Source organism: Lemur catta, chromosome 22, assembly GCF_020740605.2.
Source record: "Lemur catta isolate mLemCat1 chromosome 22, mLemCat1.pri, whole genome shotgun sequence".
Lineage (NCBI taxonomy): Eukaryota > Metazoa > Chordata > Mammalia > Primates > Lemuridae > Lemur > Lemur catta.
Genome location: NC_059149.1, coordinates 22,092,619 through 22,104,410, shown reverse-complemented (window position 1 = coordinate 22,104,410; position 11,792 = coordinate 22,092,619). Strand labels below are relative to the sequence as shown.

Below are 11,792 nucleotides of genomic sequence, written 5' to 3'. Positions count from 1 at the left end.
GTACAGTTTGTCAGTTTGTGTCAGAAACAGTGTCTAAAGACACTTGATTTGATGAAAATAGTGCCTAGAGCCTAGAAACTCCCAAATAAACTCAAGTTTTGACTAAAACTTCCACATGATTTCTCAGGAAAATGAAGTTTAAAGAAAACTGGCTTTCACATTTACTAGGTTGAATCATAGGAGATTGCTAATTGACCATTTCTGGGGGGAAAAAAAGGCTTTTTTTTAGGTGCCCCTATTTTAATTAGTCAAGAAGGGAGCAGCATCGCTGTTTAAAACTGGACAGGGCTGTGGGAGACTTTAACCATGGCGCCTGTCCTGACTGGACTGTGCTCAGGGCTGCACTGATGAGCCCACCATCTTTGGTGAGCTTGTAGGTTGTTTCTGTGGAAGGGAGGGCTCTGTGGTTTTGCTGATCAATCAGCATCTCAATATATTAATAGGTGGGGGAGAGGGAAGCTCTCCAAGTACCCGTGAGATAATTATTTTTGTCTCATTTACTAAGAATTAGAATCGTGGAGCATGTGCCAGGAGTGTTTTGCGTATCAATGAAACCTGATAATTTTATGTTTTTATTAGCCTTACAGATGGAACTTGGCTAAGATGAGTCAATTCCATTTGCCTCTAGCCATTAGAATACAGTTTTTTGCTTTGGAAGTTAACTTAGGACTAAGGTTATGCCAGTTCCCAGAAGGCTGAAACATCAGACAAAGAGCAGTACATGTAGATACAGCAGACAAGAGCAGCCCTCTGGGACCGGGAATCACGGGATGTCCGTCTGCATTAAAGCACATATACCTAGCTGTACCTTAATACTTTTCCATGTTCCTGGCAATGGAGTTTCCTCATACTTAGGTACTACATAGTACCTAAGTTAGAAGTAGTCCCTGTTAGCTAGTATTTTTCATTTTATAAATCTGGCCTGTGATGTCTGCACAGTATTCCAGGGGATAACATTTGCCCTTGCACTTGTCAAGGTCTGATAAATGAAATGAAGTCCAGCCCACATCAGAGGAGCGAAGTCAGAACATTAACAAAACTGGGCTTTCTTCAATTACTAGTTGTCTGCTGGTAGCCATGTTATTACCTGGAAGCTAGTGAAGAGGCAGAGTGGCTTCACTTTTACAGCTGTGGACAATCTATGCTATATGTATCTCAACCCAACCAATCAGACTTTTAAAAGAAATTGAGTCAGGCTTAGTCCAGTGAGAAACAATTTTATCAGGTTGAGGGGCCCCTGTCATCCACTGGCTCTTAAGAATACACGTTTCACAGATCTTCATGTGTTTAGAGAGACATGGCCCTGGACACACACTAGACTTGATGGCTGAAACCAGGTCAGTAGAAACCATTGAAGTTTATTGGCGGTCACAATGCTTACACTGTATGCAGCAAACACCCTTACAAGTCTATCCGCAACCTGATCACGCAAGAAAGGATCCACCACACAGTCGCCAGAGGAGAAGGAAAAAAAATTAACAGGCTTGTTTCTGGGGGTAGAGGAGAGAAATAAAAATAAAACCTAATTGATGAGTGTCCCGTGGGCAAGAGCTGAACTAGAGATGTGTACAACTAGCAGCAATTGTGGAAAAAGTACAAGGCAAATAGCTTTCTCCATTAATTTTCCTCTGTAGGTTAATTTTTTTAATATTCAAAACATTTATTATGGTTTTCATTTTATAAAAATGTATATTTTTTTAAAGGGGTGGGAGAATGTTAAATACTTCATGCTAGGTAGACCTTGTTATTAAGAACCCTCCACTGTAGTAAATTCCTCCAGTTCATACATTCATGAGTGCAGGGTACATATATAAATATCCACACGCACACAGCCACACACACTGCCTCGAGGGCTGGGGAAGACTAAAAGTTATTGGCCACACGCAGCTGGGCCTCTGGTGGACTCATCCAGATTGCGCAACAGGAGAGCAACTGGCTCATTTCCTTCTCTCTGGTCTCTGCAGAGACCAAAAACCCTGCAACACATAGTTAAATCCAACTTTTAAAAGCAAGAGGCATCTGTCTGAGGATGAGGGTAAGCAAAGTGGGAAAAGGATGGAGATAAGAACACCAAACACTTTTAGCTGGAGTTACTTGTCACTGCAAGAGGCCAGGGACCTAGGGCAGCGTCTACGGTTATGGGGGGAGGGTGGTGCTCTGGCATGGCTTAGAGTTCCTAATAACAAGGGTTAATACAGTAACAGGAAGTGATCATTTTGGGGTGAGGAAAGGGCAATAAGAAAAAATATACATTTGGGATTTTTACTTTTTTTGCCTCTATACTGTGTCACTAAATATATCTCTGCACTCTCACACATCCTTGTCCAGTAAAGCTTCAGGCCACAGAATACACGTTTTCCTCACTCGCATACACAACCCCTCACATCAGCATTGGTGCACTAGACTCTGTAAAAATTTTTCAGTCACACTTTTTGTTTTTAAACTTGAGTCAATATAAACCTTGTTCAAAATGTTATGAAAAAATGTACATGTTTATACAAGGCAGGTTGTGGCAGGACACTGGGGGTTCTTCCCCCTCGGGTGGCCCCAGGAGGAGGGGGCTGGAGTCTCAGACGTTTGTGACTCTATCTCCTCCCACCACCCTTCCTACCCAGTCCCCAGGAACCAGCAGCGCCCTGCCCTCTAGTGAGTGCACTCACACCCCTATTCCCTGGGGAAGTAGCTAGTTGACCTTTGCCATTTGCCCCACACCCCTGGAGGAAGGAGCCAAGATCAGCCAGGCCCTCCCCCTTGCAATTGTTCATCCCCCTGGGCCAAACCAAAGGGACGCTGCTCTGTACAGGTAGAGTCCAAGGAGGTGTCAGCTCATCATGTCATTGCTATTCACGCCATAAGTGGAATTCTTCATCGAGTCGTTGACTTCTCGACGGAATGCTGACAGGTTCTGGGTGAACCTGCAGAGAGGATGCATGTGGGTTGGGGGAGGAGGGTGGAAGGGAAAGGTTTTTGCCTAAAATGTTTTTTAGCAGGGAAGTAGCCACTGGGAAGCAGAACATATGCATTGATGGGTTCTGTTTCTAAGGTCAGTTAACCTCAGTCTTGAGACTCAACGGGAAACTTGGCTTAGTTCTGCTCCCCCTTTCTACCTGGCAACTTCAGGGCAGGCCTACAGATCTGGTCAAATCCGGGGCCCTGTGGTCCGTGTCGGGCTCACGGCAGCACAAAAGAAATCTCACTAATGGGTGGGAAGTAACCCTCACAAAGTGAGGGCAGTAAGAGAATGAAGCTGTCTCATTTCTCAATGCCAGGAGACCAGTAGTATAGAGCTGTGCTGTCCAGGATGGTAGCCACCAACCACACATGGCATTGAACTGTGGCCAGTGTGACTGTGGAAACGAACTGAATGAAATTTAAAATTCGCTCCCCAATTGCACCTTAATCAATTTTAAATTAAATAAAAATTTAAAAACCCAGATATTCAATTTAGTTATTGGAAAACTTATAAGTATGTTTGGAACAAGCTGGGTATGGGAATCTGCTTTGTCAACTGTAAATTTATGAAATCTAAATACAGTTCAAGTATTTCTGACGAAAATTTAACACATGAATTGAGATATACTGTTAAATGTAAAATACACAGGATTTTGAAGACAGTGCAGCAAAAAGAATGTTAGAATTCTCAATTTTTAAATATTGATTATACATTGACGTATTTTAGATACACTGGGTTAAATAAAATATATTGATAACATGAATTTTGCCTCTTTCTTTCAACTTTTTTAAACGTGGCCTGCTCTTCTGTCAGACAGCGCTGCTCTATGTGGCCTCTAAACATGGATACACCAAGACTTTAAGGAATCACTCTTCTTTCAATGACTTGAAAAATAACAGTCACCCACGTTTCCTTGGCAGGGCCCTCTAGACTCACCTGTCTCTGTTTTTCGTAAGAAGATTTCGCTCAATACCTTCCATCAGGTTTTCGAAACACAGATGCATAGCCTGCTGCTTCTCTGGTGGCTGGCTGTTCACGATACTGTTCCTTAGGTCAGAAAAATACTGTGGGGCAAGGAGTGAAATAGATGGTAAGAGAACAGGGGAAGGCAGATTAGCCCTCTGTCACTGGAGAGTTGAAGAATGTTCTTTTCCCAGAAGGAATGGAATATCTACTAAAACTGGATACTTAAAAAAAAAAATTCCGGTCTTACAGGACCAAGAATTTTTAATTTATAAAGTACTTTAAGGGACCCTTCTTTTATAAGAATCTCAAGACTTGGCTTATGGCAGAGCTGGAACTAGAACTTAGGTCGTAAATACTTTGATACCCAGGTACATTCTTTCCTGTTAAATGATTTCTCTTACTACCTAGAGGAAAACACTTCCTCAACTTTTATCCTTTGTCTCCCTGAACTGCCACATGTGCTGACGTCCAACATCAAGTGATTACATGATGGTCACAGCATGTATAGGACATGCTCAGTAAGGGGCCCATTTTCTCTGTTCTGCCATCCTGGGGTGTTTCTATGTGCATTTCTCACGGTGCCTGGAAAGTGATAGCCAAGTGCATGCCTACCATTTCTTCTGGCTTGGTGTCAGGGAGCTGGCTCTCCTACCTTTTCATTAAGTAGTATCAAGCCAAGTAGCGGTCGGGACATCGACCACTGGTTCCTACAGTCTTCAAAGATGATGATGTTCAGCACCGTGGACAGCATCTGAAAATGGAGAATCTGAGTCAGTGACCTAGTGTATGGCAACCGAGACAAAATGACGGACTCCAAAGAGAGGAGTGTATTAGGTTGAAGGCCTTTTCTGTGTAGGGTAAACCAGACAAATATTTTGTGAAGCTTCATTTTCGTCTTCTATTTCAAAGTAAGCTTTTCTTCTAAGATATTTCTTTTCCTGTTCTTTAAATTGGTTTGATAATTTCATTTACAAATGGACCTTCCCAGTTCACTCAGACTTGTGGGCAATGGGATGGGGTCAGGCAGACAAAATTAAAGTAGGCAAAATACCATGCACTATCCCTGCCAGGTACTGGTCCCAGAGGAGTAGATGTGATGGGGTTATAAATTATTTCACTGCTTCTTATAGAGAACAATATGGACAAAGGTGAGATTGGCTAAAATACTATGGGCTAACTCAGTAGTTCTGCTGATCCCACTTCCTTACCTATTTTTATCTAGTAACTCCACTTGTATTTTTGCAAGTTGCTTAAAGTCTTATTTTTGTTCCGTACAAATAAAATAAGGGCGAGCATATGGTCTATCTCTGTGGTCACTTAATTTTTTCTGTCCTGCATTCTTGTTCCCATTTTGCAAGTGAGAAAATAAGCTATAAGAAGGCTGGATACTGCTAACTCATGTTCCATTTACAGCAATGGGTGAGCAAAGTAATTTACACAGGAGGAAGACAGTGCTCATGAGATAGGCCCAGGGAATAGGGGTTGGCCTGACATTCAGAACAACAATTCAGATCTTGATTTTTTCTAATTTTCTATATCCAATGATTACTCAGTAAACTCACAATCCAGTGCAATTTTTTTAAAGAGACGAGATCTCTCTCTCTGTGTTGTCCAGGTTAGAATGCAGGAGCACAATCAGCTCACTGCAGTCTTGAATTCCTGGGCTCAAATTATCCTCCCACTTCAGCCTCCTAAGTAGCTTGGTAGGTCCACGCCACTGTGTGTGTCTAATGTAAAAATTTTTTGGAAATGGGGTCTTGCTGTGTTGCTCAGGCTAGTCTCAAATTCCTTGCCTCAAGCAACCCTCCCGCCTTGGCCTCCCAAAGTGCTGGGATTACAGGCATGTGCCACCATGCCTGGCCTTCACTGCAAGTTTAAGACAAAAACTTGATCTCAGCAGTGTGAACCTGATGTTAGTCACGTTCATTATCTTGTGTGGCCTCCCCTCTCTTGCAGAGGTTCCTCCACTGTGGGCCACCCTGTCACTGCCTCCTAACCCTCCACTTCCTTACCTGCTGGATCATCTCTGGATGCTGTTGCATAATATGCAGAAAGCGGTCACTCTCCTGATTCAGGGGTGTCGCCCTCTTCTTGGTGCTCCGTGACAGCTGCTTGAAGAGGTATGTCACAATGTGGTCCAGGCAGGAGCAGCAGCCTGTGCATACCATGGTGTCTGCAAGGAAGAGTGGCAGGGTGGGATGGAGCAGGCACACTGAGTTGCCAATGGGGACCTGGGCAAACATGGATTACCCTTAGCTCAGATCCCATAGAAGTACCTGGTCAGACCGGGAACTGTGGCCATTTCAGCCAGGGCCACCACTCAGAATCTTCCAGTTCATCTCTTACCCTCATTATACAGCAAGGCCCAATTTCTAAGTTTGAAAGTGAGTAGGTATAATAAATGCAAAATAAATACAAAAAAATAATACTGAAATTACTGGCTCAATGTGTTATGGATGGATGTCTTCTGCTTCACAAAAACTAACAAATAGTTTACGTTCAGCAAGTACTTCTTTTGTGGCAGACATTATGCTAAGCACTTTATAGATATTATCTCTAATTTATCCTCTCAAGAACTCCGGGAAGGAGGCATTCCGTTTTACACATGAGGAAACTAGGGTTTGGAGAGATTATGTGACTTGCCTAAAGATCACGCTGATAATAATTGCAGAGTTGTGATTAGAATCCACAAGTGTGAGCTGTGAGCCTATATGCTCTGCATTACCTGAGAGATATCATTAAACCCAGCTTCATATGGCTTATACACACCTACAATTGCTAGAATGGGGTGTAATGTTTTTGTTTATCTCCAAAGCATCTCCGAGGGAGCCACAGATTTGTCTATGTGCATTTCACAAATGGAACACTGCCGCACCACCTGCAGTGTTTCCTCTGTAAACACGAAGTGAGACCACAGCATCAAGGGATGAACACTTCTCTGATTTCTATGGGACTGACAGCTTACGCAAAAGTCCCTTTATTTTCAAGACGACATAAAATAGCCTCCCAGAGCAAGGTCTGGTGCTATGACTGGATTGTACCAGACACGGCTATGCAGCTTGATGGAAATAAATGTGCATTAATGAAGTGTGGCACAGAGGCAGGGATAATTCACCAGAGTAGATGATCCAAAATGACTTTTGGAGTCTACGTGCATTTGCATTATGTCATGATTATTCTGCAGTTGATTTAATCTTTTTATTTATGTTTTGCTCGGCCTAATATAAAAATATGTTTTATTGTCTCAACACGCATACCTGTTAAGACTGCTAGAAGGCAGCCTAGAAACAGAATGGTTGACAGGAACCATATGAACTAGAATGAAAAAACTTAAGGCGCTAGCTGTGAAAAATCTTCCCACAGCTTCCCACTGCCTCAGGGTAGAGTCGAAACACCCTGCCTCGGGGTACCGGCCCTCACGATCCTCACAGTGGCTAATACTTATCTCCAGAGCTCCAGTTCATGCCTAACTCTTCTGTGCTTGTGTGCCAGCCATCTGGAGTTCCTGGTCCCTTCTTGCCCACAGGTGCTAGTCTTTGCTGCCCCTGCTGCTAGGAATCCTCCCCTGCTAACCTGGGTAACAACTATCCAGATTTTAGGGTTACACTTTGATGCTAGGTCTTCCAGCCAGTCTTCCTTGATCCCATGTCCTCAGTACCAGGAGTTCAGATATTCTTCCCGAGGGCCGTGTAGCACTTGGCATTCATCCCCGTGGTAGCACGTAAGTGTAACCATGGTAAACAGGCAGTAGTCTGTTCATGTGTCTGTTTCATCCACCAGATAAAAAAGCTCCTTAAGGACAGGGACTCTGTGTTGTCAATTACTGTACCCTTAGTGCCCTGCACAGTGCCTGGTACTTAGGCGGGAATCAGTAAGGACTTGCTGGATGAAAAAGTACTACGAATTACGTACTCTGTTGTTAGTGGCAACTCCCCAGGCAGTAATCCTTTTGGACACTGGAGCAAGATTCTTCTCTTCTGTTAAGTGGGTAAAAGCCAACTAACCAACCCACCCAGGTGCTTACCAAGTGCAGTAAGTCCTTCAGAAATGGAAGAGAGAATATACATGATGACATGAGGTTCCAGGCTTGCAATAAAGTTCATGTGGTCCTGGGTCAGGACTTCCAGTAGTGAATAATAAGATTGGCTGAGCTTGGGGTAATCCTGTGGGAGAGGAGGAGGAAGAAAGTCAGCTTCTTAGGCTTTGTGCACTTCAGCGTGAAGGGAGAAGATCTTAAATAAAATTGGAAAACAAAAGAGTTACAGTAGAAAGGAGATAGGTTATAGTTTAAGAGAAATATTCAATCATGGTCTTGGGTGAAAAAAACTGAATGCTAAGGGGCAAGACGCTGTCAACAAAGCTCCAGGCTTACCAGGAGGTCACTGTGGGGAATAGAGAGAAGCAGCTTGATGAAGGTCTGTAGGGCGTTGTCCAGGGCATCATCCCCATAGAGACGGAAGACTCCGAAATTGACGTAACTCCCACTGAGGGCAGCCTTCAGCATGGAGAAGCAGATGGAGATGCCCTTGAGCTTCAGGGCATAGACCTGATCCTTTGGGACCTCTCCTAGTGTCAGGATACGATTGCCTGAGTAGACACATATTGTTTATTCAACCATATTGGAGTCGACTCAGCCTTCCTATTCCAAAGGTATACAAAGGCCTGTGGTGACAGCTGGCACACTGACACACACGTATGAGGAACACGGCATGCCCGGGGAATGCTGTCCTGGCTGTCGCCAGGGCTAGCCAAAGACCCCCACACTGCTTACAGTGTGGTGACTGAGCTGAAATTCACTTCCAGGGGTATGACCCTCTGAAGCACTTACCATACATTGTTATCATCTTGCTGGTTTCTCGGAAAAGTAAAATGCCATTGGGAGAAGAGACATCAAACTGGAGTCGCTGCGATCTGAGCAGAGAGCACAGGAGGAGAAAAAGTCAGAGGTGTTTTCTTGGAAGACTAGGGTATCAGGCTCTCATCTGAGTACCCTGGGTGACTGTGCAGTAAGATATGCAGATTGCCTATCATAATGTGAGAATAACCAAGTTACAGATATTTAACCCATACTATGTAGCTTATATCTTGAAGACCAACATTCTAGATTCAAGTTCTGCTGCTCAAATGGAAAACATTTAAAAGAAGCAAAAAAAAAAAATTGTGGCAGCAGATAAAATTACTTTTAAAACTCGCAATTTTATTTGATTAAAATATAGCTTCTACCAGTCACTTCTTGGTACTCACTCACTGCCCTTCAGGCATTACTCTACACTTACCTTTATGGCTTCAGTGGCAACTACCGGAGGGGTACAAGCATTGTTGCCACTTTATAAAAAGAAAAGATGCAAAGGGACTTGGAAGGCTATCACAGAAGCCAGGTGGAGAAGGAAAAGATCTGTAACAACCCTAGCTTTGAGCTCCTGAGTGTTCATTAGATAAGAACACCTCTTCTTCTTTTGTCTGCTCTACCTTTTTTTTTTTTTTTTTTTGAGACAGAGTCTCGCTGTGTTGCCTGGGCTAGAGTGAGTGCCGTGGCGTCAGCCTAGCTCACAGCAACCTCAAACTCCTGGGCTCTAGTGATCCTCCTGCCTCAGCCTCCCAAGTAGCTTAGAATTATAGGCGTGAGCCACCGTACCTGGCCTTGAAACTCTTTTTAAAGTGATTTGTTTTCTTCAGTCAGCTATGGCTTTGTGTGGCTGGGAATATCCTTCTTTCAAACAAACAAAAACACACCCACATAGACTTTTAGAAGTTTTCAAATTTTGATAGCCATGAACCTTATTATTTCCCACAATCTGCCTAAAGCATTAGATAAAGCAAATCCTCAGGGCTTTCTCAGATAAAAGGGCAGCTGCGCCCCGTAAAGGTTTGCCTCCTGCTTACCTGTTGTGAACTAACTCAGCCATCAGCTTGAGCACTGGTGTGGTACAGGCTGGATCATGGTACCAGAGCTCAATTGCCCGTTGGAGAATTGGCATGTAGGATGGATATCTGTAAATGAGAAGCTAAGGAAGGATTTCTGAATCCAGAAAGGTACAGAATTTAAAAGTTTCTCAGCATTAGGTAAGCACAAAACTGTCAAATTACATTTCTCCAATTTCCTGTCTCTTCCTTGCATCTTAGAGTCTTTCTAACCAGAAGATGCTAAAGTGACTCTGTGTCCTCTAACCTGTAAAAGGCATCTAGTAATACATTTTAATTTACATAGCACCTTTCTTCTGAAGAGCACAATGTATTTCATAGTTATTTATCCCTTTACCACTTCTACGATATGACAGGGATCAGCTATTCCCTTTATGTATCTTCTGGAGAAATAGAGGCACTTGGATTTAAAATGGTCTGTACAAGGTTATGAAGTCAGTAAAGTTAGACTTCCTAATTCCTAAAAACTGCTATATTTTAGTAGATTGAAATGTCTCTCTTTTCTAAGTGTAGCAACATCAACAGTTCCACAGTGGTATGTAGTTCCACAGGTATTTATATCTGGGACCCAAAAGAGGAACTGGGAAACTACCTCATTCATGTCCTAATCTCAGACAACATTATGCCATCAGACCATTGTGGAATGGCACGTGTCAGACCACAGGACACGGGTAACTCTCCATCTTCTTTGCCTCATCACACCTTCCTGCCCTCCGCTCTACCCGCTTTACGACTTTACCACCAATCACACCCCAGGTAAGGCCTGCTGTGGTGTGCTCCTAGCTTGAGTTAGGATACATCCATTCAAAGAGCATCATGAAGCTGGTCTTGGCATTGAAGGCGAAAGCTATTCCTCTCAGGTCTCTCACTAGGCCAACTAGAGTTCGCTGTAGAGGGCAAAAATATATTAAAACAGAAGAAAAACCAAACCTATAACCATCTCATGGGGATTTCACACATCTGTAATCAAATTCTTCCTCCCGCAGTTCAACAAATACTCTTTCCCAAATATCCTGAATCAATCTCTTCCATGTTAAAATGGAAGCTTTTCACTTGGAAAATTAGTTTTGGAAGCTTGTTATACTAAGAAAATAGGATGATTCCTGGCCCATCATAGCAAAAATTGAAGCTGACAAGCTTTTAAGATATTAAAGTAATAAATCTAGAAAAGCTCTGAGCACATCTGGGGGGCAAAAAACGAAGTGGAAAAGCAAAAAAGCCCATACAAGAAGACATAGAAAAGCCATATATATCCTAATAGTCTGTAGCCCCAAGGAACTGAAATGCAAATCCTGCCAAGAGGAAGACAAAGGGGAGTCTCCATGGTACCTGTCCCCCTGGTTGGGCTGTCAGGAAATAAGACTGACCTGTTCAATGTTGGAGCTATAAAGTACTGTGCTCTCATTTTACAGAAAAAGAGACTAAGTCCTCAAAGAGGCCAAATAACTTGCCCAAATTCATGCTAATAGGTGGTAGAAGGGCCCAGATTAGGATTTATACATAGTACTAAGACTCTAAATGTAATACTCTCTTTCTCAATAGAACTTTTACTTGGGGCCCTGAGCAATAAGACTGCTTTTAAAATCCAGCCATGGGATATGACAAAGATGTGGGTGATGGTTGTAGTCCATTGCCAAAATGGTACCTTTGGTTAATTTTACTTGCCTTGTATGGGACTAATATTTTACGGGGAAATGGCTGATATTCACTGATTATCAAACTGGGATATACAGAAAGCATATAAATTCACCCTAAGTCCTTGATATTGGTTGGTATTCTAGCCTAAGTTACTGATATGTTCCACACTAACCCCAGATTTGAATAGTACCCATCTCAGACCCCAACACACAAACAGTGTGGGACAGAGGGACAGCGTTGGACAAAGTGGTGTTGCTCTCTGACTACCCGCTGATTTGCAGAGGGAAAACTAAGAGGCTTTCTAAAGATGAAA

General features: G+C 43.0%; 1 protein-coding gene across 5 annotated transcripts in view; it reads right to left on the bottom strand.

Annotated features, from left to right (window-relative positions):
• Positions 1–1,203: 1,203 nt before the first annotated feature.
• The window catches only part of XPO7 (exportin 7), a 75,115-nt gene continuing 64,526 nt past the window's right edge, over positions 1,204–11,792 (bottom strand). For 4 of the 5 annotated variants that reach the window (XM_045535650.1, XM_045535652.1, XM_045535649.1 and 1 more), the window contains exons 20-28: positions 10,640–10,728; positions 9,803–9,910; positions 8,748–8,830; positions 8,292–8,506; positions 7,944–8,082; positions 5,932–6,092; positions 4,572–4,670; positions 3,890–4,017; positions 1,339–2,915 (exon numbers count right to left, since the gene is read on the bottom strand). In XM_045535650.1, coding sequence (XP_045391606.1) covers positions 2,822–2,915; positions 3,890–4,017; positions 4,572–4,670; positions 5,932–6,092; positions 7,944–8,082; positions 8,292–8,506; positions 8,748–8,830; positions 9,803–9,910; positions 10,640–10,728 — 1,116 coding nt within the window. In that variant the 3' untranslated portion in view covers positions 1,339–2,821. Of the gene's footprint in view, positions 2,916–3,889; positions 4,018–4,571; positions 4,671–5,931; positions 6,093–7,943; positions 8,083–8,291; positions 8,507–8,747; positions 8,831–9,802; positions 9,911–10,639; positions 10,729–11,792 lie in introns of all 5 variants that reach the window. The other variant, XM_045535648.1, reaches the window with a different exon arrangement.